We start from the raw sequence: 15,642 nt of genomic DNA, 5'->3' as shown, positions 1-15,642 counted from the left end.
TGTATGAAGAGAGATTGGGTCGATTGGGCATGTATTCGCTAGAGTTTAGAAGAATGAGGGGAGATCTCATTGAAACTTATAAAATTCTAACAGGACTAGACAGACTAGATCCAGGAAGGATGTTCCCGATGGCGGGGGAATCCAGAACCAGGGGTCAGTGTCTAAGGATAAGGGGTAAGCCATTTAGGACTGAGATGAGGAGGAATTTCTTCACCCAGAGAGTGGTGAACCTATGGAATTCTCTACCACAGAAGACAGTTAAGGCCAATTCATTAAATATATTCAAGAAGGAGTTAGATATATTTCTTAAGGCAAAGGGATCAAGGGATATGGGGAGAAAGCAGGGACAGGGTACTGAATTTGGATGATCAGCCATGATCTCATTAAATGGCAGAACAGGCTTGAGGGGCCGAATGGCCTACTCCTGCTCCTATGTTCTATATGCAAATATGGCCATTAAGAATATTTTACAAGGTAGCCTGCGACATTCTTGAAATAAAGCAATGCTCCCGCATTGCACTAACCTCATTCATTTGATGAATGAAAGATATAATTATGAAGTTCTAGGCGCAGACAAGGAGAGAATTTTTTTAATTTTTATTTGCAATCAATAAACAAGTTTCATTTTTTTTAAAGTCTTATCATCAGAACCAATTGTTTCAATTAGTCTTAATACTCCAACAAAATCCACAAATTTGTATATAAATGGGGACTGCTCCACTATTATAATATAGTGAACCATTTAACGTTTAATCTCAAAAAATATATATAAATGTTCAAAAGAGTTTAACAGTGACAGATCCATTTTCATTTTGGTTGCAGCACCGGAATATTTAAACAGCTTCCCAATTTTTTTCATGTGATTTATACATTAAATCAGGAAAGAAAACAATCAACTCAGCTTGGCAAAGTTATTTAATGTCTCACATGAAAAATCAGACTTGAGACTAGACACCAAATAATTTGGCCATGTTGGCAAAATATCATCCTAAAAGCAGGACCTCAAAAGGTAGTAATCTCAGGATTACTCCCAGTGCCACGTGCAAGCGAGAGCAGAAATAGTATAGACCAGATGAATGCGTGGCTGGAGAGGTGGTGTAGGAGGGAGGGATTTAAATTCCTGAGGCATTGGGACCGATTCTGGGGAAGGTGGGACCTGTACAAGCTGGACGGGTTACACCTTGGCAGAAACGGGACCAATATCCTCGCAGGGGGGTTTGCTGGTGCTGTTGGGAAGGATTTAAACTAGTTTGTCAGGGGGCTGGGAACCCAAGTTTGGGCCCAGAATGGAGAGAAACAAAGCTGGAAGTGCAAGTTAGAAAAGTAGTCAGCAAAACTAGTAGAGAGCAGAAACAAAGGCAACAGTAAAGAGGGTCAAAGTTCAGAAAAATATTAAACAGGCAAAGTTGAAGGCACTTTATCTAAATGCACATAGCATTCGCAACAAGGTGGATGAATTAATGGCACTAATAGAAGTAAATGGGTACGATATAATTGCCATTACAGAGACATGGTTGCAGGGTAACCAAAGTTGGGAACTGAATGTTCCAATGTACTCAATATTTAGGAAGGATAGACAAAACGGAAAAGGAGGTGGCGTAGCGCTGTTAATAAGGGATGAGATCGGTACGGTAGAGATAAAAGATCTTGGCTTCGCAGATCGTGATGTAGAACTGGAATCAGTTTGGGTGGAACTAAGAAACAGCAAAGGGTGAAAAACATTGGTGGGAGTTGTGTATAGGCCACCAAACAGTAATGGTAATGTAGGGCACAGTATCAATCAAGAGATTAGAAGTGCATGTAACAAGGGCAATACAGTAATCATGGGGGTCTTTAATCCACATATTGACTGGGCAAATTAAATTACCACTAATGGTGTGGTGGACGAATTCTTGGAATGCATGCGAGATGGTTTCCTGGATCTGTATGTGGAGGAACCAACCAGGGAACAAGCTATTCTGGATCTGGTACTGTGTAATGAGAACGGGCTAATCAATAATCTTGTGGTAAAGGGGCCTTTAGGGACAAGTGACCATAATATGATTGAATTTTACATTAAGTTTGAGAGTGATGTAATCCAATCTGAAACTAAGGTCTTCAATCTAAACAGAGGAAACTACAAGGGTATGAGGGACAAGTTGGCCATGGTAGATTGGGAGACTACACTAAAAGGTATGAAGGTGGACATACAATGGCTAACATTCAAGGAAATAATGCATAATTTGCAACAAACATATATTCTTCTAGGGCATTAAAAACCCAAAAGGAAAAATGATCCAACCATGGCTAACACAAGAAATTAAAGCTAGTATTAAATCAAAGGAGCAAGCTTATAAAGTTGTCAGAAAAAGCGATCAGCCTGAGGATTGGGATCTTTTTAGAAATCAGCAAAGGGCGACCAAGAAATTGATAAAGGGAAAATGGAATATGAGCACGAATTAGCGAAAAATATAAAAATGGATTGTAAAAGCTTCTATAGGTATGTGAAAAGGAAAAGACTGGCGAAGGTAAATGTAGGTCCTTTACAGTCAGAGACGGGAGAATTTATAATGGGGGATGAGGAAATGGCAAAGAAATTAAATAAATACTTTGTTTCCGTCATCACGGAGGAAGACACAAAATATCTCCCAGAAATACGAGAAAGCCAAGGGTGTGACGAAAATGAGGAACTTAAAGACATTATTATTAGTAAAAAAACAGTACTAGCAAAATTAATGGGACTAAAAGTCGATAAATCCCAAGGACCGGATTACCTACATCCTAGGGTTTTGAAAGAGATGGCCATTAGGATAGTGGACGCATTGGTTGTCATCTTCCAAAATTGTATAGATTCTGGAACGGTGCCTGCAGATTGGAGGATAGCAAATGTAACCCCGCTATTTAAGAAGGAAGGAGAGAGAAAACGGGGACCTACAGACCTGTTAGCCTCACATCAGTAGTTGGGAAAATGCCGGAATCTATTATAAAGGATGCAATAACTGGGCACTTAGAAACTAATAGTAAGATTGGGCAGAGTCAACATGGATTTATGCAAGGGAAATCCTGTTTGACAAACCTATTAGAGTTCTTTGAGGATGTAACTAGTGGACTAGACAAAGGGGAACCGGTAGATGTGGTGTATATGGATTTTCAGAAGGCCTTCGATAAGGTCCCACACAAGAGGTTGGTGAACAAAATGAGGGCACATGGAATTGGGGGTAATATACTAGCATGGATTGAGAATTGGTTAACAGACAGAAAACAAAGAGTAGGGATAAACAGGTCTTTTTCAGGATGGCAGGCTGTGACTAGTGGGGTACCGCAAAGATCGGTGCTTGGGCCCCAGCTATTCACAATCTATATCAATGATTTGGATGAGGGAACTAAATGTAACATTTCCAAATTTGCTGACGATACAAAGCTAGGTGGCAGTGTCAGTTGCGAAGAGGCTTCAAGGGGATCTCGACAGGCTCAGTGAGTGGGCGAGAACACGGCAGATGGAATATAATGTTGATAAATGTGAAGTTATCCACTTTGGTAGAAAAAACAGAAAGGCAGAGTATTTCCTAAATGGTGAAAGATTGGGGAATGCAGATGCTCAAAGGGACCTGGGTGTCCTTGTACATGAGTCACTGAAAGTGAATGTGCAGATGCAGCAAGCCATTAGGAAGGCAAATGGTATGCTGTCCTTCATTACTCCTGTACTCAAACCCTCTTGTAAAGAAGTCTTACTCCAATTATATAGGGCCTTGGCGAGACCACACCTGGAGTACTGTGTACAATTTTGGTCTCCTTACCCAAGGAAGGATATACTTGCCATAGAGGGAGTGCAACGAAGGTTCACGAGATTGATTCCTGGGATGGCGGGACTGTCGTATGAGAAGAGATTGAGTAAACTAGGCCTGCATTCTCTTGAATTCAGAAGAATGAGAGGGGATCTCATTGAAGCATACAAAACTATTACAGGGCTTGATAGGGTGAATGCTGGGAGAATGTTTCTCTTGGCTGGGGAGTCTAGAACCAGGGGCCACAGCCTCAAGATAAAGGGTAGGCCATTCAGGACTGAGATGAGAAGAAATTTCTTCACACAGAGGTTGGTGAATCTTTGGAATTCTCTGCCCCAGAGGGCTGTGGAGGCTCAGTCATTGGGTATATTCAAAACAGAAGTCGATAGATTTCTGACTAGTAAGGGCATCAAGGGATATGGCGATAGGGCTGGTGAATGGAGTTGAGGCAAAAGATCAGCCAGGATCTTATTGAATGGCGGAGCAGGCTCGAAGGGCCAAATGGCCGACTCCTGCTCCTATTTCTTATGTTCTTATGTCAGCTGCTGAAACATGATCCTCACTCTGTTTACGTAGGCATCACCTTCGAATTGTCACAAACCTACAAAAAAGTCTTCTACTGAAAACTGCTGAGAAATTCTATACACAAATAACCTAATCAAGAAGCTGTTTGGCTCTGCCAGGGAAGCAAACACCCCCACTTTACGCTCATCTGCTCTCTCACCCTGCTATTCAGTTGTGGAACATTGCGCTCCTGTTTGGGTTCACTCACCGCACACTAAGCTGGTGGATATTCAACTGCATGCTACTAAGGGTTTTGTGTCAGGCACAATACGCCCTACTCCCCCCTCCAAGTTACCAGTCCTCTGCAACATAGCTCCTCCACATCTTTGTCATTCAGATGCAGTTGCAAAATGCTGGATAGACTTGGTGATAAAATCATGTTGCCAATTCATTCTAACTTGTACTATCGACCAACAATGCAACTGTCTTAGAGACACCCAATATGGTCAACCTTTCTTGATTCCTTTGACTTTTCCTTACCAACTTGCTGGTGTAAAGAGTGGACAGCAGATGCTGCTATAAATCACTATAATTTTCAACTCTACAATGGTCAAACCAGAATTCAACTGGTCACGTTATAGTTCGGCGCTTCTCAACTGTTTTCATAAGAACATAAGAAATAGGAGCAGGAGTAGGCCAATCGGCCCCTCGAGCCTGCTCCGCCATTCAATAAGATCATGGCTGATCTGATCCTAACCGCCAATCCACTATCACAGAACCATCTCCTGAATCTAACAGAATTAGACACACGAAATAGGAGCAGGATCAGGCTACACGGCCCCTGGGCCCACTCCGCTACCCACAGGGCCATGACCGATCCGAACCTAGACTCATGTCCAAATTCCTGCCCGCTCCCCGTAACCCTTAATTCCCTTTACTTCTAGGAAACTGTCTATTTCTGTTTTAAATTTATGTAATGTGGCTTCTACAGCTTTTTGGGGCAGCATATTCCATGGACCTACCACCCTCTGAGTGAAGTAGTTCCTCCTCATCTCAGTTTTGAAAGAGCAGCCCCTTATTCTAAGACTATGCCCCCTAGTTCTAGTTTCACCCATCATCGGGAACATCTTCCCCGCATCCACCCGATCCAACCCCTTCACAATCTTATATGTTTCAATAAGATCGCCTCTCATTCTTCTGAACTCCAGTGAGTAGAGTCCCAATCTACTCAACCTCTCCTCATATGTCCATCCCCTCATCCCCGGGATTAACCGAGTGAACCTTCTTTGTACTGACTCGAGAGCAAGTATGTCCTTTCTTAAGTATGGACACCAAAACTGTACGCAGTATTCCAGGTGCGGTCTCACCAATACCTTGTACAACTGAAGCAATACCTCCCTATTTTTATATTCTATCCCCCTAGCAATGAAAGCCAACATTCCATTGGCCTTCTTAATCACTTGCTGCACCTGCATACTAACCTTTTGAGTTTCGTGCACCAGGACCCCCAGATCCCTTTGTACTTCAGTACTTTCCAGTTTCTTGCCATTAAGATAATAACTTGCTCTACGATTTTTCCTGCCAAAGTGCATAACCTCACACTTTCCAGTATTGTATTCCATCTGCCAAATCTCTGCCCACTTACTTAGCCTGTCGATGTCCCCTTGCAGGTTTTTTATGTCCTCCTCACTCATTACTTTCCCTCCCATCTTAGTATCATCTGCAAACTTTGATATGTTACACTCGGTCCCCTCCTCCAAATCGTTAATATAGATTGGAAAGAGTTGGGGACCCAGCACTGACCCCTGCGGAACACCACTAGTTACTGATTGCCAGTCTGAGAATAAGCCATTTATCCCAACTCTCTGCCTTCTGTTAGATAGCCAATCCTCTATCCATGCCAGAATATTACCCCCAATCCCGTGATTTTTTATCTTAAGCAATAATCTTTTGTGTGGCACCTTGTCAAATGCCTTTTGGAAGTCTAAATACACTACGTCCACTGGTTCCCCTTTATCCACCCTATACATTACTTCCTCAAAGAACTCCAGCAGATTTGTCAAACATGATTTCCCCTTCATAAAACCATGCTGACTTTGTCCTATTAAATTATGATTATCCAAATGTCCTGTTACTGTCTCCTTAATAATGGACTCCAAAATTTTACCTACCACAGATGTTAGGCTAACCGGTCTATAGTTTCCAGCCTTCTGTCTACTGCCCTTTTTAAATAAGGGTGTTACATTAGCAGTTTTCCAGTCTGCCGGGACCTTTGCCGAGTCCAGGGAGTTTTGGAAAATTATTACCAATGCATCCACAATCCCTACCGCCACTTCCCTCAAGACCCTAGGATGTAAGCCATCAGGTCCAGGTGATTTATCCGCCTTGAGTCCCATTATTTTACCGAGTACCACTTCCTTAGTGATTTTGATCGTGTTTAGCTCCTCCCCCCCTTTAGCCCCCTGTTTGTCCAGTGTTGGGATATTCTTAGTGTCTTCTACTGTAAAGACTGATGTAAAATATTCATTCAGTGTTTTTGCCATCTCCATATTTCCCACCATTAATTTCCCGGTCTCATCCTCTAAGGGACCAACATTTACTTTAGCCACCCTTTTTCTTTTTATATAACTATAAAAACTCTTACTATGTTTTTATATTTTTTGCTAATTTACTTTCATAATCTATCTTCCCTTTCTTAATCAATCTTTTTGTTATTTTTTGTTGTCTTTTAAAGTTTTCCCAATCCTCTATCCTCCCACTAGATTTGGCTACCTTATATGCCCTTGTTTTTAGTCGAATACTATCCTTAATTTCTTTACTTAGCCACGGATGGCTGTCTTTTCTTTTACACCCTTTTCTTCTCAGTGGAATATATTTTTTTTGGAAGCTGTAAAATAACTCCTTAAATGTACACCACTGATCATGTATCGTCTTACCCTTTAATCTATTTTCCCAATCCACTCTACTCAATTTCGCTCTCATACCTTCATAGTCTCCTTTATTCAAGCTTAGCACGCTTGTTTGAGATCCAACCTTCTCACCCTCTAATTGAATATGGAATTCAACCATGTTATGGTCACTCATTCCAAGGGGATCCTTTACTAGGACATTTTTAATTAATCCTGTCTCGTTACACAGGACCAGATCTAAGGTTGCTTGCCCCCTGGTCGGTTCAGTTACATACTGCTCAAGAAACCCATCCCTAATACACTCAATGAACTCATCCTCAAGGCAGCCCTGCCCAATTTGATTTGTCCAATTAATATGATAGTTAAAATCCCCCATAATTATAGATGTTCCCTTATTACAAGCCTCAACTATTTCCTGATTGATACTCTGTCCAACAGAGTTGCAACTGTTCAGAGGCCTATAGACTATGCCCACTAGTGTTTTTTTCCCCTTATTATTCCTTACCTCCACCCAAACTGTTTCATTATCCTGATCTTTTGACCCAATATCATTTCTCTGTATTACAATGATTCCTTCCTTTATTAACAGAGCCACCCCACCTCCCCTTCCTTCCTGCCTGTCCTTCCTGATCATTAAATAACCTGGTATGTTTAATTCCCAGGCATTGTCACCCTGCAGCCATGTTTCTGCAATGGCCACAAGATCATACCCATATGTAGTTATTTGTGCCATTAACTCGTCTATTTTGTTACGAATGCTACGTGCATTCAGATAGAGAACTTTCAAATATGTTTTGTGACACTTAGTTCCTGCTTTTGCCCTTTTTATTACTTTACCTTTTACTCCATACCTTCTGCCCCTTCCTGACACGCTCTGGTTTTTAATTTCCCCACTGCTACCTAAGTCTATGACCTTCTCTGTTGTCATTTTTATTATTTGCTCTCTAGGAACCTCCCCCCCACTAGTTAGTTTAAAGCCCTCTCTACAGCCCTAGTTATATGATCCGCCAGGACTCTAGTCCCAGCACTGGCCAAGTGAAGCCCGTCCCAACGGAACAGCTCCCTCCTGCCCCAGTACTGGTGCCAGTGTCCCAGGAAGCAAAACCCATTTCTCCCACACCAGTCTTTGAGCCACGCATTTAACTCTCTAATTTTATTTGTCCTAGCCAAATTCGCTCATGGCTCAGGTTATTACCCTTGTGGTTCTGCTTTTTAATTTGGCCCCTAGCTGCTCAAACTCCCTCAGCAGAACCTCCTTCCTTGTCCTATCTATGTCGTTGGTACCAACATGGACCACGACAACTGGATCCTCCCCCTCCCACTCCAAGTTTCTCTCCAGTCCAGAGGAGATGTCCTTAACCCTGGCACCGGGCAGGCAACACAGCCTTCGGGACTCTCGCTCTCGGCTGCAAAGAACTCTATCTATCCCCCTAACGATACTATCCCCTACCACTACAACATTTCTTTTAACTCCCCCCACTTGAATGGCCCCCCGCTCCACGGTGCTGTGGCCAGGTTGCTCATCCTCCCCGCAGTCCCTGTTCCCATCCTCACAGGGAGTAAGAGCCTCGAACCTGTTGGACAAGTGCAAGGGCTGCGGCTCCTCCAACACTACCTCCTGGATCCCCGTACCTGCCTCACTTCTAGTCACACCATGCTGGCCCTGGCCACGGACTACATCTGAATTAATTAATCTAATTGGTGTGAATACCTCGTGATACACAGAGTCCAGGTAACTCTCCCCCTCCCTGATGTGTCTCAGTGTTTGAAGCTCGGACTCCAGCTCTTCAACACGGAGCCGGAGTTCCTCGAGCAGCCAACACTTACTGCAAATGTGATCACCGTGAGCATCAATGGTGTTCACCAGCTCCCACATATTGCAGCAGCAACACATCACCTGATCTCCCATTCTATGTAATTAATTAAATTTATTAATATTATTCTTAAATACCCTCTGCCCCGATTCTAGATGGTGAATATCACACCTTAGAAACTATAAACCAAAGAGATTTAAGCTTAAAAAGGGAGAAATACTTACCAACCAATCACTTACCCGCTTTCTGGTGACGTCACACTTGGATTACTTTTTACCTCTCTCCTTCCCTCCGAGTTCCCAGACTGGAGATTGGTAGGCCTTACCTGGTCTCTGGGGCCTTTTATAGCCCCACTCTGCCGCTCAGGATTCCCGCCGACGCTGTGAGGCCTTACCTGGTCTCTGGAGCCTTTTATAGCCCCGCTCTGCCGCTCAGGATTCCCGCCGACGCACTGAGGCCTTACCTGGTCTCTGGGACTTTTATAGCCCCGCTCTGCCGCTCAGGATTCCCGCCGACGCACTACTGGACAGGGACAGCGTAGCTCAAATCTTCACCTTTGGGGTCTTTGTGACAATGACAAATATCCTTGTGGGCAAATACAACCCATGTCCCACACTGTTGAATCATGCCAAATAACTAAACTATCTAGTGGCCTACATGCTTTGCATGATGGTGATGACAATGCTCTAAGATGGTTAAATGATATGCCGAGTCTGCATATGCTAAATAAATAAATCAGATAAAGTGCAACAAAGCTTATGCTACAACCAGAATTTTCAGACACTGAACTGGTAACTTCAAGCACTGTTGCACGTGTCTGGATCAGGTGCAATCCTGGAGTACATCTTTACACCCCATCCCTACCACGATTTCTAGTGCTGCATGCTCAACGTCGCTCCAAAAAGAGGCCTCAGGCTGCATCTCCATGACTAGGAGGGCAACACCATTTCATAGGAACAAGAGTAGGGTATTTAGCCCCTCGAGCCTGTTCCGCCAGTCAATGACAATATGGCTGATCTGTGACCCAACTCCATATACCTGCCCTTCAGAGTAAATGCGTGAAAATGCCAATGCAAAATGTGCAGTGGGAACACAAATCACATCATCAAGGAATCTTGCCTAAAGCACCTTCTCCTATACTTTCATAATTAGTTCTTCATCTATAGCTATCTTCTGCTATATTGAAACCAATATATAACAATTTTCAAGTTAATTGAAGGAGTTTATTCTCGGTATTCTATAGTCTGTGAATATTGGTAGCTTGAGTTGACAGTACTGCCGTTTAATGCTAGTGCTTTGTTTCAGCTTTGCAATACCTAAACATCCACTCCAAAGTGATTCCTCTGTGGAAGTAGTAAGTGCGTTAGCAAACTGATAGCCTACTGAGATTCTGGTGATCCTAGACCTCCATTCCTTAGGAACTTCACCAAGACATGGTGAGAAGGCATGTGTGCGCCTAGGACCCTGAGAGCTATGTTGGCAGGAGTATAACTCCTTATAGGGCCACCCAAGTCAGACCAGTCAAAAGGCAGGAGCCAGACTAAAGGCAGTCCACTGGTCCTGCAGGTTATGAGTCAAGCCAAGACTTGTCCATGTAAAAATGTGTTTACTTACAAAAACAACCTGGAGATGAACCTGTAACAGGCTTGCAAGTATAAACATCAACTGTGAAGAACTGCTGGGTGCAAGGCAAGATGATACTCCAGTGGAGTCCAATATCTTGCTCTGCAAAGACAGCAGTGAAAGAAACTTGGCACAGAAGACCATCTAACTAACTAATTGGACTATGAATTGGCGAAGCTCTGCGTGTGTTCAGCCACATCCTTGACTGTGATGGCTGACTGGTGTTGCCAGCTATCACCTCCTGAGCCTGCTGCAGCAGCCACTACAGAGGGGGTGGGCATGTGTTCCTTTCCGGTGTCCCATCACTGCCCAAGTCCTTGCAGAAGGGCCTCTGGGGCTCCTGACCAATCAAAAGTTAATTTCTCAGACAGCAATGCCCATGTCTGCAACAATTAAGTGAGCTTTGCCTTCTCAGTGCTGGTTCCTATTTGCAGATCACATCTCCTCCAGAAGATTTAGTGCTGCACCTTTCTCAATGGCTGATCCATAGCGTAAAAATAATTCCTGACAGTTTGAGCCCACAGACAGAAAACAGGAAATTCAGCATGGGTGATTGCTTCCAAAAACCCAGTTTGCCATGATTTACACACAGAACAGGAATTTCCAAGCAATATGATCCAAGTAGATCTTTTCTAGCCAGAACACTCATGGCATGGCAAAATGTGTCTGTTTTGTTTTTAAAGAAACAACAAAATACAAAGTAGCTCCTCTTAGAGACGGCATATTAATCAGTAACATTTTCCCTATTTTATTCTTTTAAAACAGGGATGGCCGTAGGGGAAGTACTTCAGATTTAAAAAGTACTTTCTCCAGAATTCCGCTTTAAGTTTTGACTTATTTGAGGTTTTGTTTCCTGAAATATCTTTCGGGAACATCTAGTGATCCGCAAAAAATCAATACCAAGATTTACTTACGCACTCGGTATTTATGCAGTCTACGCAAGTGATAAAATGATCAGCAGTTACACACTGATTGATATATGTGGCAAACAATCTCTGGAATGCGTTACAGTAGCATAGTGGTTATGTCACTGGACTAGTAATCCAGAGGCCTGGACTAATTATCCGGAGACGTGAGTTCAAATCCCACCACGGCAGCTGGGGAATTCCAATTCAGTTAATTAAATAAATCTGGAATAAAAAAAGCTAGTATCAGCAATGGCGACCATGAAACTACCGGATTGTCATAAAAACCTATCTGGTTCACTAATATCTGCCGTCCTTACCCAGGCCTATATGTGACTCCAGACCCACAGCAATGTGGTTAACTCTTAACTGCCTCTGAAATGGCCTAGCAAGTCACTCAGTTGTTCACCACCACCTTCTCAAGGGCAATTAGGGATGGGCAATAAATGCGACGTCCACATCCCATGACTGAATAAAAAAAATTATTTCTTAAACCACATACATCTCCAGCTGAAAAATCAGTCCAACAACCTGCTTGAAAGTCAGTGCAATGGTAATGGTGAGCCAGCCACTAGCAAAATTGCTACCTTGAGTGACTAGCCTTCTGATTTTTCCTTCTTCCTCTGAGAATATTCACTTTCCGACTTCCCGACAGTACAGCTGAGTTAGGGAACTATCTGTTTCAGGAATTACGGACACAAACCTGTATTTTACCCTTCTGTAGCATAGCTCATTGGTGATCCAGCCCATATAGTGATCCATTTGCTCAAGTGGAATGGGTAAAAATGCATATAAATTTAGGATCAAATTTGTTAAGTTCCTTAGAAATGTAGTCATCAGCCCTGATTTGTATCAATTTCACATACTCAATATGCAGATTTGATATTTTATTGACTGCACAATAGGATGAAAGGAGTCCAAATAGCTGTGTGATAATGTTTCATCACCAATGGGACATGAAAAGTACCTTGCTCCCACTCTGTATTTCCCCAGTGATTAAGAGTCTCAAGCACAAAGCAATCATGTCATGCCATGACACTGAATTGCAGGTTAGCACATGACTCAACAACTCACTCTCTCCTTCCTGAACAATTAACCAGATAAGGCTGTTAAAGGTTACTATTGAAAGTAACTGCCAACAACAGAACCAACCTCTAAACGTGTATTCAAATTTACCTTCTCTTTCTTCAACTCCTCTTTCAGCATTTCCCGCAGTTTTCGAGCTTTCCTCAGCCGTTCAAGGTCAGATGGAATTTTTGCTGGTTTAGGACGTGCAAGCGAGACACTTGGGGATGGTACAGTTCCTTTTGTGGGTGTGCTACTGGGTGTAACTCGCTCCCTAAGTGGCGAGGACAATGTCATCCGTGTCGTAAGAGCTCGGGTAGAATTGGTTCCTACAGCTGGATCTTTGTGCGCAGGGTTTTTAACTGGAGAGAACTGTGGTACTTGAGGAATTGGGGTTTTCTTTTCTGGCAATTTGGTATGTTGTCCTGAAGAGGGTTTTCGTTTCTCCAGTGATTTGGGAAGCGGTTTCTCAGTAGTAGTGGTCTGTGACTGAGAGGGATTATCTTGAATGGATGCAGCAGAAGAAAATGGACTTTGTTGCTGAGGGGGAGATTTTGGTGTTACACTGCTCGACTGTTGTGCAGACGCAGATGTGGATCTGGGTTTGGCCAAATTTGGCATGGTACAGAAGCGCTTCCTTCTTTGCAAAGGTGCCACAGAGAGTTTATTGTTGGCACCAGACTCTCCAGTCTTATCATTTTTTTCATTCCTTAAAAAAAAAGCAAGTTTGCAACTTTTAATTTTATGGAATATCACTTAGAAAAATTGGATAAAATGCAAATAAAGAAAAATCCTGTAATGTTATCAAAAATGTGTCAAATTAAATGCCAACTGCTAACTAAAATCTCATTTTATTTTTTATTTTGGCGCTTAATGGAAATAGAAGGCACAAATCAGTAAAATCATGAGGGCAGAATTACTTACCAGCATGTTTAGTGGTTTAATCAATTGAGAAATCAATTGGCCTACTTTGACAGCGAAGTACAAGGGAGGAAGAGATGCAAAAGAATGGTTTTCTGAATCAGCAGTTTTGCGTGTGCGGGCGCCAAGGTGAAGCTGGTCTGACCAAGTATGAATATTATCACCAGTAAAATCAAAGCCTAATTACCCTCAAATTGTCCGCATCCAGCACAGGTAAGGGAATCACGCTAAGACTACTGATTTTCAATTTAAGATATGATGCTTCTGCAAGGCTGAGGAAGTTTATCTAGTGAGTAACTGAACTGAACATCAGGGCATCACTAGCCTCAGTAACTCGGAGTTAGGGAGAAGAAAAGTCAGTCACGGCCCCCACTCCCAATTCAGTAGAAATGCTTGCGGGTCAGGTGAGAAAACATCAGGCCTGGCCAAGACCATCAGCTCAAATAGCCAAGAAAGTAACTTTTTATGACTATCCTGCCTATTCATTGGACACAGTCCAAAAAACGCATCAGTGTGCTATGATCCGGGACCAGAATTACTACTTTGTCTCCTTAAAAATCCAGCAGAAATCAATATCCCATATTAATAAAAAAAACAAGTTTACATGTAAAGGATGTTACATTCAGCAATGTGTTACAAGCCAGAATTGTAGTGTATGTACCTTTAAGAGGAACTATGTTTTTGAAGCCCCTGTGTACTGTAGTACCAGTAGTGACCACTCGGGTATATAAGCCTGTGTAGCGTCGTGTTGTTAGTTCACCTCCAGACTTTGTTCAGTAAACACTTGTTAAATCAACTCCTGCATTCCGTGTCTCCATTAACACACGGATCTAACAGTGGCGACGAGTTAGAAACGAACTTACCTGCAATTCGGCAGCACCTCAAGGGGATCGATTCCTCAGACGAAGGTCGAAGCCAGAAGCAAGAAAAAAAAACTCGAAAACGAGGGCCAGGCTTGGTCTCCAGTCTGTGGTTTCCCCAGCTAAACGAGCTGGTGGCAGGTAGTGCACTGATCCTTCCTGGGCTGCGGCGGGCTAGAGCGCGATCAGGTGGCTCTGCAACGGGGCCAGGCAGCGAGTCGGGAAGCAGAACCAAAGAGAGAGAGAGGGTGGAGCACTCAGGGCGCGGCCGGTGCTGCAAAGCAGGTCGGCGTTCGGACCGAGCAGAGGGAGGGGAAAGTCCCAGAGGGTCCGCTCCACGACGGGAACGGTTCTCCAAGTAACGGAGAAACTATTGAAGCGATATATTAAAAAAATTAAAATACCGCGAAAAGCTGCAGGTCGCAACGGGAACCGCGGAGAACAGCGCTGGCAGCAGCGGGAAAGCGCGGGAGGCGCCATCTTAACTCGGCGGGGAAGAAAGAAAAGCGCGGGAAGCGCCATTTTAGATTTTCAAGATGCCGAAGACTGGCAATATTACTGCTTTCGATAGTGATATAGAAGATTGGACCACATATGTGGAAAGAGTGGAGGTATATTGCAAGGCGAATAAAGTAGCGGATGATAAAAAGGCATCGGTACTTCTAAATCTGATGGGCGCAAGGACATACGGGCTGTTACGAAACTTGATCACTCCAGCCAAACCGATGGACAAGAATTTTAATGGGATTGTTGATACCTTACAGGAGCACTTAAACCCAACACCGCTGCTGATAGCGGAACGATTCAAATTCTTCAGGAGGAATCAGCACAAGAATGAAAGTAACGCTGATTACCTCACCGAATTACGAAAGCTGTCAAAGCACTGCCAATTCGGGGCAGGACTGGCAGATTCTCTATGAGACAAATTCGTCTGCGGTCTCCTAAGCGAAGGAACACAGAAAAGACTACTTTCTGAGAAAGATTTGACACTGGACAAGGCTTTCAGTGTGGCTACGAAGCAGCAGCAAGAGGAGCTGCAGAGATACAGCAAAAGCCACAGGACTTCGGCACCCATGAAATGACACGGGGTTTCGAGAGATGTTATCGCTGCGGCAGATCCACCCATGACCAGAAGGACTGCTGGCTCAAGGACAAAGCATGCAGGCAATGCGGAAAGATGGGACACATTGCACGTGTATGCAGATCTGGAAAGAAATCCGCTGACAGTAAAAAGGTCAATAAGGAAAAGTACAGAAAGGTACAAATGATGACGGACA

General features: G+C 43.3%; 1 protein-coding gene across 1 annotated transcript in view; it reads right to left on the bottom strand.

Moving 5' to 3' along the window:
* LOC147124584 (uncharacterized) overlaps nucleotides 1-15,642 on the bottom strand; it is a 158,111-nt gene that overhangs the window by 119,862 nt on the left and 22,607 nt on the right. The window contains exon 3 of the mRNA XM_085989913.1: nucleotides 12,696-13,293. Coding sequence (XP_085846039.1) covers nucleotides 12,696-13,293 — 598 coding nt within the window. The remainder of the gene's footprint in view (nucleotides 1-12,695; nucleotides 13,294-15,642) is intronic.

The sequence above is a fragment of the Somniosus microcephalus genome, chromosome 1 (genome assembly GCF_052327205.1).
Source record: "Somniosus microcephalus isolate GS21.2 chromosome 1, FLI_Smic_1.0, whole genome shotgun sequence".
Classification (NCBI taxonomy): Eukaryota; Metazoa; Chordata; class Chondrichthyes; order Squaliformes; family Somniosidae; genus Somniosus; species Somniosus microcephalus.
Note: the sequence above shows the minus strand (reverse complement) of the source record. Positions and strands in the feature narration are given on the sequence as shown.